This window comes from Mus caroli, unplaced genomic scaffold (genome assembly GCF_978045245.1).
Source record: "Mus caroli unplaced genomic scaffold, Mus_caroli_1 scaffold_4, whole genome shotgun sequence".
Taxonomy (NCBI): Eukaryota; Metazoa; Chordata; class Mammalia; order Rodentia; family Muridae; genus Mus; species Mus caroli.
Genome location: NW_028227259.1, coordinates 12134705 through 12154180, shown reverse-complemented (window position 1 = coordinate 12154180; position 19476 = coordinate 12134705). Strand labels below are relative to the sequence as shown.

The following is a 19476-nucleotide window of genomic DNA, read 5'->3' as shown; positions in this document are numbered from 1 at the left end:
ATAGAGGAGAAAGTGGGGAAAAGCCTTGAAGATATGGGCACAGGGGAAAAATTCCTGAATAGAACAGTAATGGCTTGTGCTGTAAGATCGAGAATTGACAAGTGGGACCTCATGAAACTACAAAGCTTCTGCAAGGCTAAAGACACCATCAATAAGACAAAAAAACCACCAACAGATTGGGAAAGGATCTTCACCTATCCTAAATCAGATAAGGGACTAATATCCAATATATATAAAGAACTCAAGAAGGTGGACTCCAGAAAGTCAAATAACCCCATTAAAAAATGGGGCTCAGAACTGAACAAAGAATTCTCGCCTGAGGAATACCGAATGGCAGAGAAACACCTGAAAAAATGTTCAACATCCTTAATCATCAGGGAAATGCAAATCAAAACAACCCTGAGATTCCACCTCACACCAGTCAGAATGGCTAAGATCAAAAATTCAGGTGACAGCAGTTGCTGGCGAGGATGTGGAGAAAGAGGAACACTCCTCCATTGTTGGTGGGATTGCAAGCTTGTACAACCACTCTGGAAATCAGTCTGGCGGTTCCTCAGAAAATTGGACATAGTACTACCGGAGGATCCAGCAATACCTCTCCTGGGCATATATCCAGAAGATGTCCCAACCGGTAAAAAGGACACATGTTCCACTATGTTCATAGCAGCCCTATTTATAATAGCCAGAAGCTGGAAAGAACCCAGATGTCCCTCAACAGAGGAATGGATACAGAAATTATGGTACATTTACACAATGGAGTACTACTCAGCTATTAAAAAGAATGAATTTATGAAATTCCTAGCCAAATGGATGGACCTGGAGGGCATCATCTTGAGTGAAGTAACACAATCACAAAAGAACTCACACAATATGTATTCACTGATAAGTGGATATTAGCCCAAAACTTAGGATACCCAAGATTTAAGATACAATTTGCTAAACGCATGAAACTCAAGAAGAATGAAGACCAAAGTGTGGACACTGTGCACCTTCTCAGAATTGGGAACAGAACACCCAGGGAAGGAGTTACAGAGACAAAGTTCGTAGCAGTGATGAAAGGATGGACCATTTAGAGACTGCCGTATCCAGGGATCCATCCCATAATCAACTTCTAAACGCTGACACCATTGCATACACTAGCAAGATTTTGCTGAAAGGACCCAAATATAGCTGTCTCTTGTGAGACGATGCTGGGGCCTAGCAAACACAGGAGTGGATGTTCACAGTCAGCTATTGGATGTATCACAGGGCTCCCAATGGAGAAGCTAGAGTAAGTACCCAAGGAGCTAAAGGGATCTGCAACCCTATTGTTGGAACAACATGATGTACTAACTAGAACCCCGGAGCTCTTGTCTCTAGCTGCATATGTATCGAAAGATGGCCTAGTCAGCCATCAATGGAAAGAGAGGCCCATTGGACTTGCAAACTTTATATGCCCCAATATAGGGGAATGCCAGGGCCAAAAGAATGGGAATGGGTGGGTAGGGAAGTGGGGGGCGCTATGGGGGACTTTTGGGATAGTATTGGAAATGTAATTGAGGAAAATATGTAATAAAAATATAAAAAAAAATAAAGTACAGTTAAATATTAAAAAAAAAAAAAAAAAAAAAGTTTAAAATTAGTTGATAATATTTAGGAAGTAAAGTTATCAAGTGGTTTTCAGCCAGATTAGCATCAAAGTGAATCCTTTCACAAAAAGACCCTTATTATAACTATATATGTCTCTGTTTTTACCAATGAGAACTCTATAGGATGGTTTACCACAGCAGGTCTTTCCTAAACAACTCTTGAGAGGTGAATAGTAACATCTCGTGCAGAGTTTGCACTATCATGGCCTCCTCCTGCATACAAATCCAATGCTCAAGTCAATGCTCCAAACACTTTTTTGAATGATCTCATTTGTCCACTTTCATTTTAATGATCATTGTTATTAGTGCATGATAATTATACTTCTTTCAAATTTAAACACGTTATATGAGTCTATCGATAGCCCCAAAGAAGAAATATACACGTCACAGAAACTATATGCACTGAAAACAGATATGACTTTTGAATTTTTACATCTAAAACCGCTTCTAAAGATAAAATGAGCAAGTAATGTATATTTTCTAATCTTTTAGAATCATGTTCCCATAACAACAATGAAAATCTCATCCAAAAAGGTAAGAACTGTTTTTATGTCATATTCTATGCATAATAAAATATTACAATCAGGATAGTATGTTTCTAACTTCGGAAAGATGAGTTTTATTATTGACAAATAATCATCCAGAATTCTCTCTGATTTGACGTAGACCTCACTTGTCTGTCAGTGAAAACTGATTCGAAGATAATGAGAACAAACCACATATACAAAAGTCATTCCACCTTTTTATATATGCTATATCCTTAACTATGATGGTATGTCCATGCTAATAAAAATCAGTATTCTAAAAGGAGGCAGCATAATTTTTGGGCTACTATAATGTCAAGACATCCTCAAGGACTAGAGTGAATAATCCACCCACTTCTGATTTCCTGCCAGTGTTACATCTTTAAGAGAATTATGCAATGTTATTTCCTACAGTTTATGTATATCTACAAAACCCTTACTGTACCCTATCAAAGGGATGTGGATTTGGAAAAGGACTGAGTGATGGTGATTATCAAGAATTAAGTTAATCTAAGTTTCTTAAACATACAAATATTCAATGATCACAAAGAGGAGATGGCAGTTCTAATTTTTCATGTCTGTGAAGCACCCTGCTCCAATTCCTAAAGCCTCAAGGGTTACCTCCCTACAGTCAGAATGAGTCATCTTCACATGTACTTTAATCTCTACTTGACTATAAATTATAGGGAAGTTGTTTAACTTCCCTGACCTAAGTTTCTACATCTAGAAAGCAATGCCTTTCTCACAAATGATGTATGTAAATTGCCTAGAATAAAATGGCACTAGCTAGTGCTGTCTTTAAGAACCTTGGGTTCTATTTTTCTTGGAACACAGACTAAAGATGTTAGATGTTTGAACAACTGACTTTATAATTGCAGTGCTCTTTGCCATATCCAACATACTAGACATGATGTGGTACTCATAGTCAGACTTCTGATCTTTACACTTGACTGAGTTTTATGAGAACAAATAAATATGACATAATGGAGCTAAAGATCTCATCTGTAAAAATGTTTGCATGGTGCATAACAAACATTTTCCCAAGTAACAAAAAGTCATTTGTCATTTTGCTAATGTCCTATGGAGCTGATCTCAAGTCAGAATTGTCTTTGAAGCCAGCAGGGAAGCTTTTAGTTTACGATGGCTTAATGGAAGGACACAATATAGAAGCAAGATTCAAAGTCTTCCCAGTCATTTGTGTGGCATCCTAGTCGTATATAAAATGTATGTCTCCGCGTCTTAATAGGTCATTTGTTATGTTGGTTTTCAACATCTTATACTGCAGATGGTTTAAAATGTTTCAGTGAAGCAGTGAATGTCACAGCTAGGGTACTGACTTGGTTTTCTGAACATCTTTGGCTTTGCTAAGTACTTTATTACTCTCTGAGGTGGGAACACTGCAGTTTGCGAAGAGAATGTTATACCTGTTTAGTTATGAAATTGTTTTTCCTAGTACTCAAACTATTTAATCATATATCTTGTACTTTTGTTTCTTTCAATTTACTCTTTGTACCAAATTGCAAAAATATTGACATTACTAAAAAATTAAAGTACATAGAATAAAACTACGTTTTCCCTTTTCTCAAATAAACTAGGATTGTTAAAATATTTTAATGCATCTGATACTTTCAATTGCCTCTCTTCTTGAGATACACATTTAGTTGGCAGTAAACACTGCTGGAATAGAGGCCTCCTGCATAATAAGTGTGTTCTACCACCGAGTTACATCCCTAGCCTTCTTTTTTAACTTTTTATTTTGTGGCAAAGTCTCAATAAGTGCCTGATGTGGCCTTGTAAAGTCACTCTGCAACTAGGCAAGCCTTGAACGTGTCACTCTTCTGATTTAACTGATCAAGGATTAGAATTACAGATCTCTGCCACAGGGTCCAGTGGTGACCATTTATGCTCAGTGTTCTTGGGTGAATGATAATTGGCAAAACACAGAAGAAGCTGTTGTTTTCTCGAGACTTAGATGTATACATAGAAATCTATCAGTTTCCAACAATTTCTCAAAAATCAATAAACTTGAATATTGTATTTATACTGGATACAATAGGCTGAAATATTATTCCTGTGATTGGAACTGAGACTTACCGATTGTTAGTTTGCTCATTGATATTTTTCTTTTCTTTTGTAATTAATCCATATTCATTGTCAATTCACTTCTGAGCATTTTATTATCCCTGGGACATTTATGTCATAGAAGAATACTACAACAATGAATTCATACAGTATATACAATTCTTAAATAATTAGTAAAAATCTGTTTTTAAAAAAATGTCTCAATGTCTTACAAATGAAGGGGTAAACTATTTTTTACTCTATTATGGTAATAAAGATTGCTAGACAAAGAAGAAGTTTTGAATCATGTTTAAATGTAAACCTTTATATTAGGGCTGGTCACATAGCCTTACTAGATAGCAAGAGGTTACTTTGGGCACAGCAATACCACAGAAGCGAGAGGAGGATGGCAACTTTCCACCACAACTCCAGGTGCAGTGACTTACTGAAAGGATTATGGCACAGTGTGATACAGAAGTACCCAGGATCCTCCTCTGGCCTCTGCATGAGAACACAGGCACACACACTGATGTAAGCATGTCACATACATGTACATCCAATCCAAATACCCACACAGAACAAACAAGTACATTTTCCAAATAATTGAAAAATAGTTTTAAGTATTATGTTACTTTCAAAGACATGTATCCAAATGTTGTCACTTTAAATATGACTGATTATCGAGAACATTTTTTCTTCTGAACACAACTGCCTTTTATTTCAAAACTGACTTGTGCTGCTCTACTTGAAGATTGCAAAAGCTTTCTTGTCATTTGCTAAGAGATGGCATTCAGAGGAAAAAGAAAACATCATAATTTAAATCTGCAATAAATAGGTCAAATCTTAGAGAACAATGGACCCCAATGTTTAAAACACATTGCCATTCTACATAGTACACTAAGAGGTATTTTTTTTAACAGAAAGTGGTAATATTATAGGTATATAAATATAGGAAAAGTCTATTTATTTTGGCTTTATCTTCTCTTTGGTTCTTGTTTTGAGTCTGTTTCTACAGAAATCCATGGGTTTGTGGCTATATATTATGTGTTCGTGCTGAAAGCTTTTTAACTTTTACCTCTGAAATAAATCATCATGGTTCTTCTTGTAGCAACAGTTGTACGTGAGCTCCAATGAGGGGGTTTCCCAAGTCTCTCTGCATCGCTGCCATATCTACGGCACAGCCTGTGCGGACTGCTGCTTGGCAAGGGATCCATACTGTGCCTGGGATGGCCACTCTTGCTCTAGGTTCTATCCCACTGGGAAGCGGTGAGTGCAAGCATGTGTGTGAACATCCAAATGTACTTCACAGGGCAGGGTAGTCAAGGATGAGTTCTATGGCCAGTTCTTTCTAAAAGACAGTGCAAAATGAAGCCATGTTTACCATGGCATTCAGCTTTTCAGGGATGACTACAGTCTTAAGAAACATTGAACTGTCCAGGAAAATTTCAGGTTTTTAATTGTTATATTTTGATAATTTAAAACCATTTTTATTTTTAAATGTATCTTCTCATCCTGCAAGTCCTTTCAGATCTTCCATCCTACTCACCCAACTTCAATTTTTTTCTCCAAAATCAAAAACTCAATACAATACATCCCTCTAAAACCAAGAATACAAAATAAAACCATGACTTAAAAGAAAACAAACAAACTGTAACTAAGTAAAAGCACACACATGCACACACACACGCACACACACACACATACAACTTTGGAGACCATTATAGTTGGTTTTTAAGCTGTACAAGACCCATGCTATTTTATTTTCATATGCCAAGGGCATCTTGTCCCTTTTTTTCTGTTAATTCACCAAATATTTATCTTGAAACAAATCCTTTTCAGACACTGTTGTAGAAAAATATCTACAAAATATGAAAAACAACAACAAAAATAAGAAATCCGTGTTTAGGTAAAAAATAGTCGCCAGAGAGAAGATAGACCCCAGATAGAGAAGGCTGCCAGTATGTCAAGTAATCACAAGGACTCTGGATGGGAGAGTGAAAGGGGGTTATATTATGGGGGAAGCAGCTTCTGAAAGGTCAAGAGGATGGTCAGAAAGGGCCATGGTTGGAATAGAAAAGTAAAACCAGGAGAAAAATGTGCGAAGGGCAATACCAAGAAATTCTCTGGAGGAATAGCACTCTAGAAGTGTGCTAGCAAACATTCAAGAAAAAACATCAAAGATCATAACAGGACTTGGTAGCCTATAAAAGGAGAAGGAAGGCTGGAAAGAAATAAGTTTGCAATGCCAGGTAATGAGGACTGTATCAGTAATCTATCAGAACTCAGTTTTGTTTATAACGGAGGTGGAGATGACTGATTTAGGGGAACATACTGACATTATCTGACTCTTGGTTCGCAACACAGCCTGGGTCTTTCTTTCCTTGGAAGCAGTTGAAACACAGCAGAAGGACAAAGGATCCAGACGTCGGTTATAATCTTGGTCACATACAGGAGTGGTTTGTGTGGGGATGGGAGAGGCAGCGGTAGCAAAAGAGTGCTCTGCGTTTGTATACTCGCGTAAGCACTTTGTTGAAGTATTTGGCGTGGGAGCTTAGAAAACTAGAGAGGTAAAATACTCCCAGTTTCTGAAAGGCAGAGCAGTAGGAAATGTGTGATGTCTGAGAGTTAACCCTGTAAACGGAGCAGTTATGAGGGAGAAAGAAGACATTAAACCACATACGCCTATGAGACACTCCCGCAAGGCTATGGAGTGGAGAAAGAAGTGTGAATCTGGAGTAGAGAGGAGTGATCTTTACATGCATGAGTTTGAGGACGACTCCATCTTTAACCCAGAAGTCTTACTTTCTCCTCAGATACCCAGTGTTCTCCCATATTTGTCATAGGAGTTGGGCAGGAGGTCCTTCGCTTCTATCAATTTTCCTTCCCCAGCAATTGTTTTTATTTGCATTGGCCAAAGAGATCAGAACCTGAACAAGGCATGTGAGGGAGTTAAATTTCAAACATAATCTCAAATAAATTTGATTTTGTAGCTGTCAGTAGATTCTTCAACAATATGTGCTTTCTAGTTATAATATAATAAAAGTAGTATTTTGAAAGTGTCCCCACAGCTTTTAACCAGAGGACACATTTTTCTTCGTAAGAGTTCTAGAGCTAAGTATAGTGTCTCTAACACCAGAATTAGAGTCCTGACCCTTTAGCCAGATTTAATGCCAGACAAAACTCACACATGATACTTTCTGCAAAGTAAAGTGGGAATTATAAATAGGATATAAGCAACAGCCTATATGTAAGTATATATGCTTGTAATGTGAGAAAATAAAAGGGCGGGGCCTCTTCCTTGCAAAGACTTTGTCCTAGGCTGATAGGAATCCTAATTTTCACACAAGCAATGCATCTGAAGTAAAACTTCATTCCATGTGAGGAATATCAATACATAGTTGTGATGCTGCCTCTCCTATTGCAAATCCAGTTACATTTTCTAAGATCTGTACTGTAGCACGGTTTCATTTTGCCATTCGACCCCCACAAACCATACATTTTATCATGGCTCTTTATATACAAATTATTGAAACTGTCTTACATTGATTTCTCTTCCTATTGTGCCTAGTATTAAAACATACATGCTGGTCTGGAAAATAAAGTGTCAACTCTTTAAATAACTGTTTTGAATATCTCAAATTCTATGACAAAGACCTACAAAATACAAAACACACACATACATGTGCACACATGCACATGGGGGGAGGAGGGTGTGGAGATGAACTTATCCGTATTTATAGCTTACCCAGATTTCTTTCTGGCTAGTATAATAGAAGTTTCACTAATATTATCTGTGTTCTTTAAACATTCCAAAATATTTTCAACTCAAACATGTTTGGGGAATGTAAAGTGTTTTTGCAGAATAAATTGATTCATTCTCCCTATTTTTGTTTATACAGATTAAACAGTAGTTGTGGAAAAGACCATTTTTTAATATTTTCAGTATTCACTTCCTTTTCTATTGGTGTTATCTGTCTTTATTGTCCTGGAATTATCTCTCTGTAGCAAACACTACATAGATGGATTTATTGTAACTAAAGAAAAATTTACCTTTTACATACAAGCAGAGAAGTACAGTTACAGCCAAAAAACAAAATCCATACATTTACACAGCATTAAATACTGTCTAAATGATTTCTTTAATTTGAAAGAACCAGGCATACAGCAAACAATATATACATTTTCTCGATATCTGTGTGTATTAGCCTGAATTCAGGCAGATAGTAAATGTAAGATAGGGTAATCAGTTCAATCTTTATAAACATCTTTTCTGTGAAAGTAGAAAATGATTTCATTGTTTATCCAAAAGAATTGAGACTAATGATGAAACCTCAGCAAACTGAGCCAAATCCCAACTCCTACATGTAATCTAATATCATGCTCCCTACCAGCATGGCGCTGTTACACGCCAGGAATGTTTGCAAGAGAACTGACACATCCCAAAGGCTCTCGCTGATCTCATCATTTGAAAAGTGTTATAACAAGGGTTTCCATTTGAATGTCTGGAAGTTGATGTGGCAAGTTCAGTTCGCCTAGGAGAGTTGATGCACCGTGAATGAGTAGCACCCCATGGTGCTGACTACAGGACAATAAATTTACACATTGTGAATGGTATTGAATATCTAGAATCAGAAAGTGGCCAGGTCAGCCATAAGAACACTCAGAAAGTGTTGTTTTAGTATATATTCCCAGGATGTACAATAGTAAATAATGCAGATCCCTGGCAGGAAAACTGGCATGGAGCTAGTCGAGAAGAGGACACTGACTATATTTCATTATATAAGAGTGAATGGTATGTCTGCCAATCTGTGTGTGAGGGAGATAATATACACATAAATAATGGAATTATAAACCAATATTTCTTTTAACATATTGGCGACCATAAAGTACCTACCCTTTTTGATAATTTTACATGGAGATTTTAAAATTATGGGTGACTGTGAGATTAATTATCACTGTGTACATTTTTATTTCTGTTAATTTTGTTCAATATGTTATCATCAGGCCAAGATATTAGGACTTAACACATAATCAAATTAATACTATTCTCATTTATAAACCATTTAGCTGTGCATTCCCAATATTTAAAGTGAGGGCCCATATGATTTTCAGTGTTGGCTATATGTATCCAGCTGCTCCCCTCTCCATTATGAAGTCGAGACTAACAGACCTCATGAAACTGCAGTGCACACAGTGAAATCCATAGTGAGCAAATCCAGATAATTTATATAACGAATCTTTCATTGACAAGGGTTCTATTTAAAATGTTTTTCCACAGCCAGGCATGGTGGCGCACGCCTTTAATCCCAGCACTTGGGAGGCAGAGGCAGGCGGATTTCTGAGTTTGAGGCCAGCTTGGTCTACAAAGTGAGTTCCAGGACAGCCAGGGCTATACAGAGAAACTCCGTCTTGAAAAACAAAACAAAACAAAACAAACAAACAAAAATAATAAAATAAAATAAAATAAAATGTTTTTCCATTAATATGTTCCTAGCAAAGAATCTATTTGACTGGGAGCAGAGTAAACCTTAAAAATCTCCTACTAAGTATTTTGGGGGACAGAGAAACTAGTATAGCCTATACATTTAATGATGATATTAAATAAATGTCAGTATCATTAGAATAAGAATATTACCTTACTAATAGGGTAAGATATCATATCTATATCTAATTGTCTAAAGGTTTTCATATATGTTCATATATCTTTAAATTTGCTAGTCTACTGTATAAATATATGTATACTTGTATGAGAAATGTATGTTTATTGTTTAGGTGTTTTCATGTTAGTGCATTTTGGATTAACCACTGTGAAATAAAATTTAATGCAGTTATTTAGACAATCTAGTATCAACTAGAGATTTTGTGGCTGTCAGCTCTCAGATGATTCAAGGAGAGGGAATGACTAGATGCCAAGGAAAAAGGGGTCCCACCTATCACACAGTCACAGGCAAGGTCAGACCCCTGAGTGAGATAATGAGACTCTCCTATCGGCTCTCTAAATTAAAGCCCAGGCAATCTGAAGGCTGCCAAATTTAAACCATAATATTTTTAATGTCATTAATGCCAACTTTTTTGAATATTGTTCTGCACTTACAGGAGGAGCCGAAGACAAGATGTGAGACATGGAAACCCACTGACACAATGCCGAGGGTTCAATCTGAAAGGTACAAGAAGGGAGGGAGTGTTAATCAGGGTGCACAGAAACAACATTCTGTACGTCGGTTAGTAAGGGACCTTCACCCACGACATTCACTCAAGAGTGTATCCTCCTAAGTTTATGATTAGTATTTGTTAATGATAATTATTTACGTTTGTAAGTGTTCTTCATATGGAACCACAAGACACAAGACTTCTGGAGCAAGCGGTTGCTAGTGTATGAGTGGGTAGGTCTCATGTACAAATGGCCAACACAGATTTTCTTAGCTACTTATTTCTTTCTGAGGAAAAAACTGTAATTTTAATATTGACTAACAACACAATAAACACTATTTTATTGAAGAAAATAGATGTAAGAAAACATTTATGACTTTAGTTATTTTGAACAATAGTACTTAGTACTTAGGTTAGCGATTTTGAACCTCTGTGCTGTTTAGAGCATTCATACTTCATGACAATCTGCCAGGCATTGTATGATGCTTACTGTCTTCCCAAATTTGTACCCAGAATTTATTGACAATTCACTAATCATCCCCTGTCCCCTAGTGCTGGCCAGGAGCTGTCCTCCTTTCCTAAGCGTCTGAGTGTTCTAGATACCATGTACAATGGACGCACACAGAATCTGCAGTTTCATTTCACTCTTTTCAGATTTTCAATCTCTTGAAAACACATACAATTTTTCCTATTTATAGAATTCATTATATGTTCATAGCACAGTTTGTTTATTTACTTATCCCTTTCTAAAGACATATACTGTTCCCAGTTCCATAGATGCAGAGAATAAACCATCAGAGGTCCAGACTGAGACTCAATCGCAGGCCTATGTCCTGTTTCACAGTTAACCCAACGCTGTCCTGACAAAGAGTCCATTTTGTTAAACTATTCCTTGATCGCTTTCCTCCTCAAACAGCTCTTCCTTCTGGCTGCCTGGAGCTGCAGGCATGTGGCTTTAAAGATAAAACTACCCTGAAATTTTCATATAATAAACTTTATAAAATTAAAACAACAGCAGCAGCTGAAGGGGAGAGTGTCAGCCAGGTCTGTAGCCTCAGGAATCAGGTTTTGGGGACAGCAGTCCTGGGCTAGAGAGGAAGACTCACAGTTACCACACAGTTGAGCCTGGGCCTTCATGTAGCAAAGAATGCCATTCCTCTTCTATTCTCATTCATACTATGGTAACTGCAAGATCTCACTATGAGGTAGATTTTTATTCCATTGTTTTCTACATCTAATTCAGGGGCATGCATCTGCTTTGCATATGTTATGCACAAAGCATTTTTATAAAGCATTATGCCAGTTCCTATTTATAATGTCCATCTTGACAGTGGTGAGAACGGTGGCATTTGTCAAGTATTTGTGCTAACTTTGAGCTTTGGCTCAAGTACTTTCTTGTGATAGCCTCATTCATTGTTTAAAACCTATATCAACATCGATTTCTATCCCTGATTTATAAATAAAGCAGCCTGATGCTCATTTAACATCTGTCTCATTTCTGTAAGTACTTTGTTTGCTGTAAAGCTTTTATTGAAGTTTTAAAATGTTATAATCTATGATTTAGAAATGAATAAAATGAGCACAGAGATGGTTCAAGTAACTTGTCTCATGTTACACAGCCAGTAGTGTGGGTGCACAGGAATTTATCCCGTGTTCCTCTTACTCTAAAGCCTGGCTACTCAATCATTGCATCACACTGGATATACTGTGCTTTCTGGTTGATCTTCTTCTATTCCACACTGAGTATGGTTTCATGGGTGGCATGAACCCAGATCCCATTTTGCCTGAAACTTCACACTTCATTCACAGTGTATTTCTTCATATAGCACACCACACACACACACACACACACACACACACACACACATACACACACAAATGTGTGAATATTATATTATAATTCTTTGTGACTCTTAACCACTTTGCACAACTGAGAAAATCTAACTAAAAGGCTATTATAATTAGATAGTCATATAATAATTAGATAACTAAAGCTACATTACAATCCTCAGTGCAGAGCAATAAATGTGTACCAACACAACCTTAGATAAATTGTTTTAGGGTTTATATCATTTTACATTTAAACAAAACTGCTAGAGCCTATGGAAACATTTTATCATGAAAGTGTGCCTACTTCCTTTTGGTGACAGCCATCCTGAGCACAGTCTTAGAGAAGCATTCACATAGAAGAGTCATCTTTGAAATCAGTTCTCTCTGACTCTGCTGCGATTTTTGCTTTTCAGCATACAGAAATGCCGCTGAAATTGTTCAGTATGGAGTAAGAAATAACAGCACTTTCCTTGAGTGTGCTCCCAAGTCTCCACAGGCATCTATCAAGTGGTTGCTGCAGAAAGACAAAGACAGGAGGAAGGAGGTGAGTGGCCGGCCCCCACCTTCCCAGCCATCCATCACTGCTGTAGAAGGAGCACTAAATCACCACTCCTCAGGGAGGCACAGATGAAACTGGGAAAGAGAAACATAGAGACATCCTTTTGATGTCAGTGGCATGTCAAGTGCCATCTCCTTTAAAATCCTTTGCCCTTAGAGTTGAAGGATTAATTAGAAATACTCTATGCCAGCCACCACTATAGCCTAGTGTTTGTAAAAAAAAGAGACAAAGTAAAAAAAGAAGCATTTGTGAAAGATACAAAATGTGTTCAAATTCAGAAGCTAAGACTGCATACAACAGCACCTTTGTGTGACTCACAAGATTAAAAGACCTTTAAAAAGGTTCCATTTTCCTCAGCAAGTAATTACATTGAACTTTAATCCTTTGGAGCAAGGAGCATTTTTTTTGCTGTGTGGTCATGTTTCCATTGTATTAGAATTCATGACCCTTGTATGTCACTCAGGTAATTTATGCAATCATTGTATGTGAGACCATTGGATTTACTTATTAGTATGGGAAAAGTCCCCTAGATTTGCAAATAAACACATTCTTACCCTAAATTTTCAGTTATTATAAAAAATTTAAAAAGAATGACATTGCAAATTGGCATAGAGCAACACATACTGAATTCCATAATATTGTTAGCATCTGTCTTGACAACTAAGAAGAAAATATTACATACACATATATGCAGCCCCTAATTCTAAAGTTGCATGTTGCTAATACACTCTGAATTTTGGTGGAGCCAAGTGAAAATTGGACAAACCCCTGCATTTGTGTGGGTTCTAATGAAGGTGATTATATTCCTGTGTATTGTTAGTTAAGTCTGTGCAAGGGCACACTACTGAAACCTGTAGTAGACAGATACTCTCGAAGTGCCTGGGACTTCAGCTCCACAGGAAAAAAAAACATGTCCAACTCTCACACTTGTCTCTATTCAAACATGTTATGTAGTCTTTCACAACTTGAATGCCGTGAGGCTGAAACATTAAATCATAGGCTGATGACCATTTATACAAATGGAGATTCAAGTCTGTAGAAGAAAGGACAGGGTGGATGGGCTTTAGACCTCCCTATGTCCTCTGAATTAGTTTAGATTTTGTTCAGGGGATTTAGCAGAGAATCCAGTTTTGGTTCCCTGCACCCACATCAGGAAGCACACAAACTCCTCTAATTCCAGTTTCTGGGAATCCTAATCACTCTACTCTCTGCAGGATGGAACATGACCCATAGTAACTCACTCAAGATTACACATTTTAAATCTAAATACAATCTTTGACTTGGACTCTATTAACAATGAAATGTATTTTTGTACAGAACTTTCATAATATAAAAATATTTACCTGTAATGCATTACCTCTTAATTTTGGTGATATTTCTGTTTTTGTTAAGAGAGAGAGAATCCAGAATATAGATGTCATCAAATTTCCCTCCTCATGTATTATAAATCTTTTCATTGACAATACAACACCTACAGTTGTAAACCAAATTAATGACTTATGTATGTAGCCAATATCCAGCCACTGATCTCTTTCTGTTATATGCCTTGTAGTGACTAAACATTATCACATGTTTTTATTACCTTGTAGAAATAGCATTTCTTGAAAGTCTTGTAAGGTTATGTCCTTGCAACTTATTTTTAGACATTCTATAGTGTGTGATAATTGGATGAGGCTATTGAAAATATTCAAAATTCTGTGTGTGTGTGTGTGTTCTGAAAATACTTATTGAAATAAAAAGAAATGAACCACATCATATTTGTTTTGGGCTTTTACAAGTGAGTAATTTCTCAAAAATAAAAAATAAGTTTAGAACTAGATACCATATTAGAGTTCCTTTAATACAACCATTTCCATTGAATCAGGTACAAAAACAAAAACAGAAACAAAACAAAACAAAACAAAATAAATAAAACAACCTACCAATTTTGTGTTTGTGAAGAGTGAAACTGCATTTGGCTGCAGAGAACTGACTTAGTTAAGGTTACTGTTGCTAAAAGAAACACCACTTTGGGAGGAAAGGGTTTTATTTAGCTTGCACTGCTTATCACTGCTCCTCACTGAGGGAAATCAGGAGAGGAACTCAAACAGGGCAGAAACGTGGAGACTGGAACTGATGCAGAGGCCATGGAGGAGTGCTGCTTACTGGATTGCTTCCCCCTTCCCCCTTCCCCCTTCCCCCTTCCCCCTTCCCCCTTCCCCCTTCCCCCTTCCCCCTTCCCTTTCCTTTTCTTAGCATGGATTATATACTATTTTATTTTTAATGTCATAAGATATATAATGAAAAGAGAGCACATCAGTGTGATGCATGTTCTTTCCGTTTAATATTCTTGTCCAGTACAATACACATTAACCATAGCCTCCTCCCTTCCCTCCACGTCTCCCAGCTACTCCTCCCACCTTCTCTCTCTCCCTGGGATTCACTGCTTCTCCACTTCCCTTCAGAAATGGTAGGCCTGTCAGAGATATTAACCAAACGTGGTTTAACAAAAGGAATATGCCTAGACACCCATCCTTATATCAAGGCTGGATATGGCAAATCAATAAAAGGAAAAGGGTCCCAAGAGCAGGCAAAAGAGTTGGAGACACTATACTCCTACGGCTAGGAGTCCCATTAAAATTCCAAGCTAAACAACCGTAACATATAAGCAGATGACCTAACACAGACCCCTGAAGTATTTTGGATTGTTTCTCACTACTTCCTTGTAGAACTCAGGACCATCAAGCCAAGGATGATGTCACCAACAATGGGTAGGGTTCACTCCTGTCAATCATTAATTAAGGAAATGACCTACAGAAGGAGCTTATAGAAGCATCTTCTCAAGTTGAAGTTCCTTCCATTCAGATAACTCTAGCTTGTGTCAAGTTGATAGCCAGCACAGAAACACATTTCAGGTTTTCTTGTTGTGTCTTACTGCACTATGTCTTAGTTCAGAACCCAGGGGCCAAGATTATACACTGAAGAGAAAAGGGTACATGTTCAGTGGATCTAACCAGAATGCTGTATACTTTAAGAAGGAAGATCTCAATGCTCTTGCCTAGCTGTGAAAGTCAACCATGCATTGTATATGTTGACTGTGTTATGCTAAAAACTTAGTATTCCATTTGGGATATTCACTGTGTTTCTCTCATAGGTTAAACTGAATGAGCGCATTATAGCTACTTCCCAAGGACTACTGATTCGCTCTGTTCAAGATTCTGACCAAGGACTCTACCATTGCATTGCCACTGAGAACAGCTTCAAACAGACCATAGCCAAGATCAACTTCAAAGTTTTAGATTCAGAAATGGTGGCCGTTGTGACAGACAAGTGGTCCCCATGGACATGGGCTAGCTCTGTGAGAGCTCTACCCTTCCATCCAAAGGACATCCTGGGGGCATTCAGCCACTCGGAAATGCAGCTCATCAATCAGTACTGCAAAGACACCCGGCAGCAGCAGCAGCAGCTGGGTGAAGAACCACAGAAGATGAGAGGGGACTATGGCAAGCTGAAGGCTCTCATCAACAGCAGGAAAAGCAGAAACAGGAGGAATCAGCTTCCAGAGTCATAAACATTCATCCATGAAGTTTTGCTTCCAGGAACAAATGCTCTGTCTTCACTTAGTCAACTATTAAATAAAATCTTGTGCTTTACCCATGAGAAATTTCTGACAAAAGCTGGAGACTCACTCTAAAGTGCGTTCTCTGTGAACTGAAAAGAGCATGCATTTTCTTGTATGATACAGACTAGCACTAGACATGTCATGGTCCTTGTGGTGCATAAAAATATTTAACTTATCCCAGATTTTATTTATATCTTTATGTGTCTTTTCTTCAAAATCAATGCGACAACAGAAGCAGAACTGTTACATCCTCGGTTGAGCGAGGGCCATAAATTTCCCTGTGCTCTTCCTTCTGTGCTCTAGGGGTTTAGCTTTCTAATGGTCACTGGTTTTTATACATGAAAAAGAATTCCAGTTCACAATTTTCACATAGTAAATGTCATATAAATGTGTGTGACATCCAGTGTCATGTAGGCTACACAAATGACAGGGAAGAGAGCATCCAGATGTTACGTAAAGTCAAGAGTGACTCATAAAGAGACAGTGATGAGTTCATATGCTTCCAGTGATTTATCTTCTTGCTTGTTCCTTTCTTTAAGATTGTAAGATGTGTCGGTTGCTGATATCTGCCATCCATTTTTGTTCTCTTGTTTCAGAAAAACAAAATGAATAGCCTGTACCATCCTTTGATGGGAGATCTATCAGTGAGACATTGATATTTCTACTGTTATGTTATCATCTTCCAAACAAAAGCGCTTTGTTTTTTGGAAGTTATTTAAGTTATTATAGACTTACATAAACTATTGCATTATTTAATTGATTTACTGTTTTGGTTTTAATCCCCTAGTCTACCTGGAAAATTAAAGACAACAGGGATGCAGTATTATTAAAGCATTCAACGTTTCCATGCAGAGTGAAGCTATCCAAAGGGAAAAAGAAGATCAAAGCATACAATTTGTCATGTAAAGGAATTAGTAACATGTAGCTTGTTTTCCATGTTAATAATCAAATTCTAGGAGTAATTTGTACATCCAAGGAACCAGTTTCACAAAGCATAATGATTTTTCAGGCAAGGTATCATGATTTGTAAACATATCTGTGATGGGAAAGTGATTATTACATCAAGAAAGAAAATCTCAACACATTATAAACAAAACAGACTTCTTCTTTTAAAGACTATTTTCACCCAGATATTTTTTCCACTTGATAATACTTCTTTAGGAATGTTGATACACATGTTTAAGGACCTGTGTAACCATTGGAAAATTTTAGCACTATCTTCTACTTATATACTTGGATTGTTTCATGAGAAAAGTATAATACTAAAATTAGTTTCTCCAATTTAAATGAATAAAATATAGGAGATTTTCTTATATGTCTTTTAATTATACAACTTTCACTTTATTTAATTTTATTTTAATATGTTTATATTTTCAGATAAAAAGAGAAGTTTTACTAAAACACCATTGAAACATACTTCTTATTAACAGTCCATCTAGAATGTAACTAAAGGGGATCTATATCATTTTATAATGCTGTGGAAAAAACTCCAGGAAGTAAAACTATGGATAGCAGTGTAAGTTGGTAGTAGACTACGTGTTTAGCATGTACAAAGACCTGGGCTCAAACAGAAAGAAAGGAAGAAAGATACCGAGGAAGGAGGGCAAGCAGGAAAAAGAACAGACTGACTGGAGAGAAGAAGGGCAGGAAAGAGGTAAAGAAGGCAAAGAAAGATGGAGGGAATACATTCATTATCAGAAGATTAAAAAATGTTAGTTAAATGATGGTCAATTCTGGTGTTCTTAAGAGTGCACCTCAGTGTTGTAGAAAACACCAGTTATAATAGCATAAATGTACCCAAATGTGTACAGTGCTACAATAATCTATAGTGTTAGCATATGCAAACGGTTAGCATGTTTAAAATGTTCACACTTTGGGTTTTCTTATACATATAAAAATAGCCATGTGCTCACATGTGATGCTAACACCATCCTCTTTCTGTGTTTGTGATTAATCTATTGTATGGAAAGAGCTAAAGTAAAATGATTTCCAAGGCACACTTCTCCTTGCTCCACTTACCTTCAAACTGCCAGTCACTGATGCTTAGATCTATGCTATTAGTTGTTCCAATTATCACCTCCTGGGTTTGTTTTTAACCATAATTACATTTCAAATCTTCATTTCTTTTTCTTAAAGATATAGAAATTACTGTGCAGCATAGCCCGGCCAAAAGTAAAACATATATATCTCTCAAAGACATAACGAATACATATTGAGTATGGGTGATTACTCGGTTTTATTTTGTTTACTTGGGAAAATTAATGATTAAACATGTTTTTCTTTTGTATTGTACATAAAATTACCTAGAAATGCACTTTTCCTCCAAAATGTAGGTTCGTGAATAGACGTAGCATGATGAAGCTGTCTTTACAGTGAATGCTTATAGTATGTAGAGAAAGCAAACTAGATGTAGTTACCACATGAGAATTTAGATGTTGAAAAAAATAATTTGTCTGGAAAAATAAAGCATTCAATCCCGCCCCCAAAGATGTCTTTCACTTTTCTTTTTAAGGTGGTATGTGTTAACGTGACAGAAACTGTTGAATTGTTATTATCATTTAAAGAATTAGTTATCCAATGTTATAAAAACAAACCATTAAGTGCTTCAGAATTTAACAATTACGGTATATGTATTTCTAACTATTAGACCAGCAGTTTTCATTCAAGTCCAAACTTGAATCATCCAGTGTCATTCATCTCCTATGCATATTCATAAAAAATATATTAGCATATGAAAATCAACACATTTTTAGACTCAATATTTTATATTTACTCTTGCATATATAAAATTTTCATGATATATTATGTCTATAATTTGAAACAGTCATAGTTTAGGAATGTATATGATTAAATCCACTCTACCTACATTTTAATTCCAGGCTAATGATTTTATTTTGAGAAAGATTTTGCGTTTCTCTCTACCTCAGCATTCTGCATGAGTCCCCACCTGGAAAGTGTTTGGACAGAACACATCATATATGCACATGTTTTCAAAAATGTTTTATGACATTGCCATATTTGCTAGAGCAATAAGGAGGATTTGTATTCTATGTAAAATTCAACATCAGTCTTTCAGGAAGAAAATCTGTGGTCAAAGGATCAACTGGTCCCTTCACAAGTAAG

At 36.7% G+C, this 19476-nt stretch overlaps 1 protein-coding gene across 1 annotated transcript in view; it reads left to right on the top strand.

The window, feature by feature from the left end:
• Window positions 1–19133, top strand: part of Sema3c (semaphorin 3C) — a 162372-nt gene extending 143239 nt beyond the window's left edge. The window contains exons 14-18 of the mRNA XM_021161998.3: window positions 2121–2162; window positions 5322–5479; window positions 10310–10377; window positions 12607–12737; window positions 15886–19133. Coding sequence (XP_021017657.1) covers window positions 2121–2162; window positions 5322–5479; window positions 10310–10377; window positions 12607–12737; window positions 15886–16302 — 816 coding nt within the window. The 3' untranslated portion in view covers window positions 16303–19133. The remainder of the gene's footprint in view (window positions 1–2120; window positions 2163–5321; window positions 5480–10309; window positions 10378–12606; window positions 12738–15885) is intronic.
• Window positions 19134–19476: the final 343 nt, after the last annotated feature.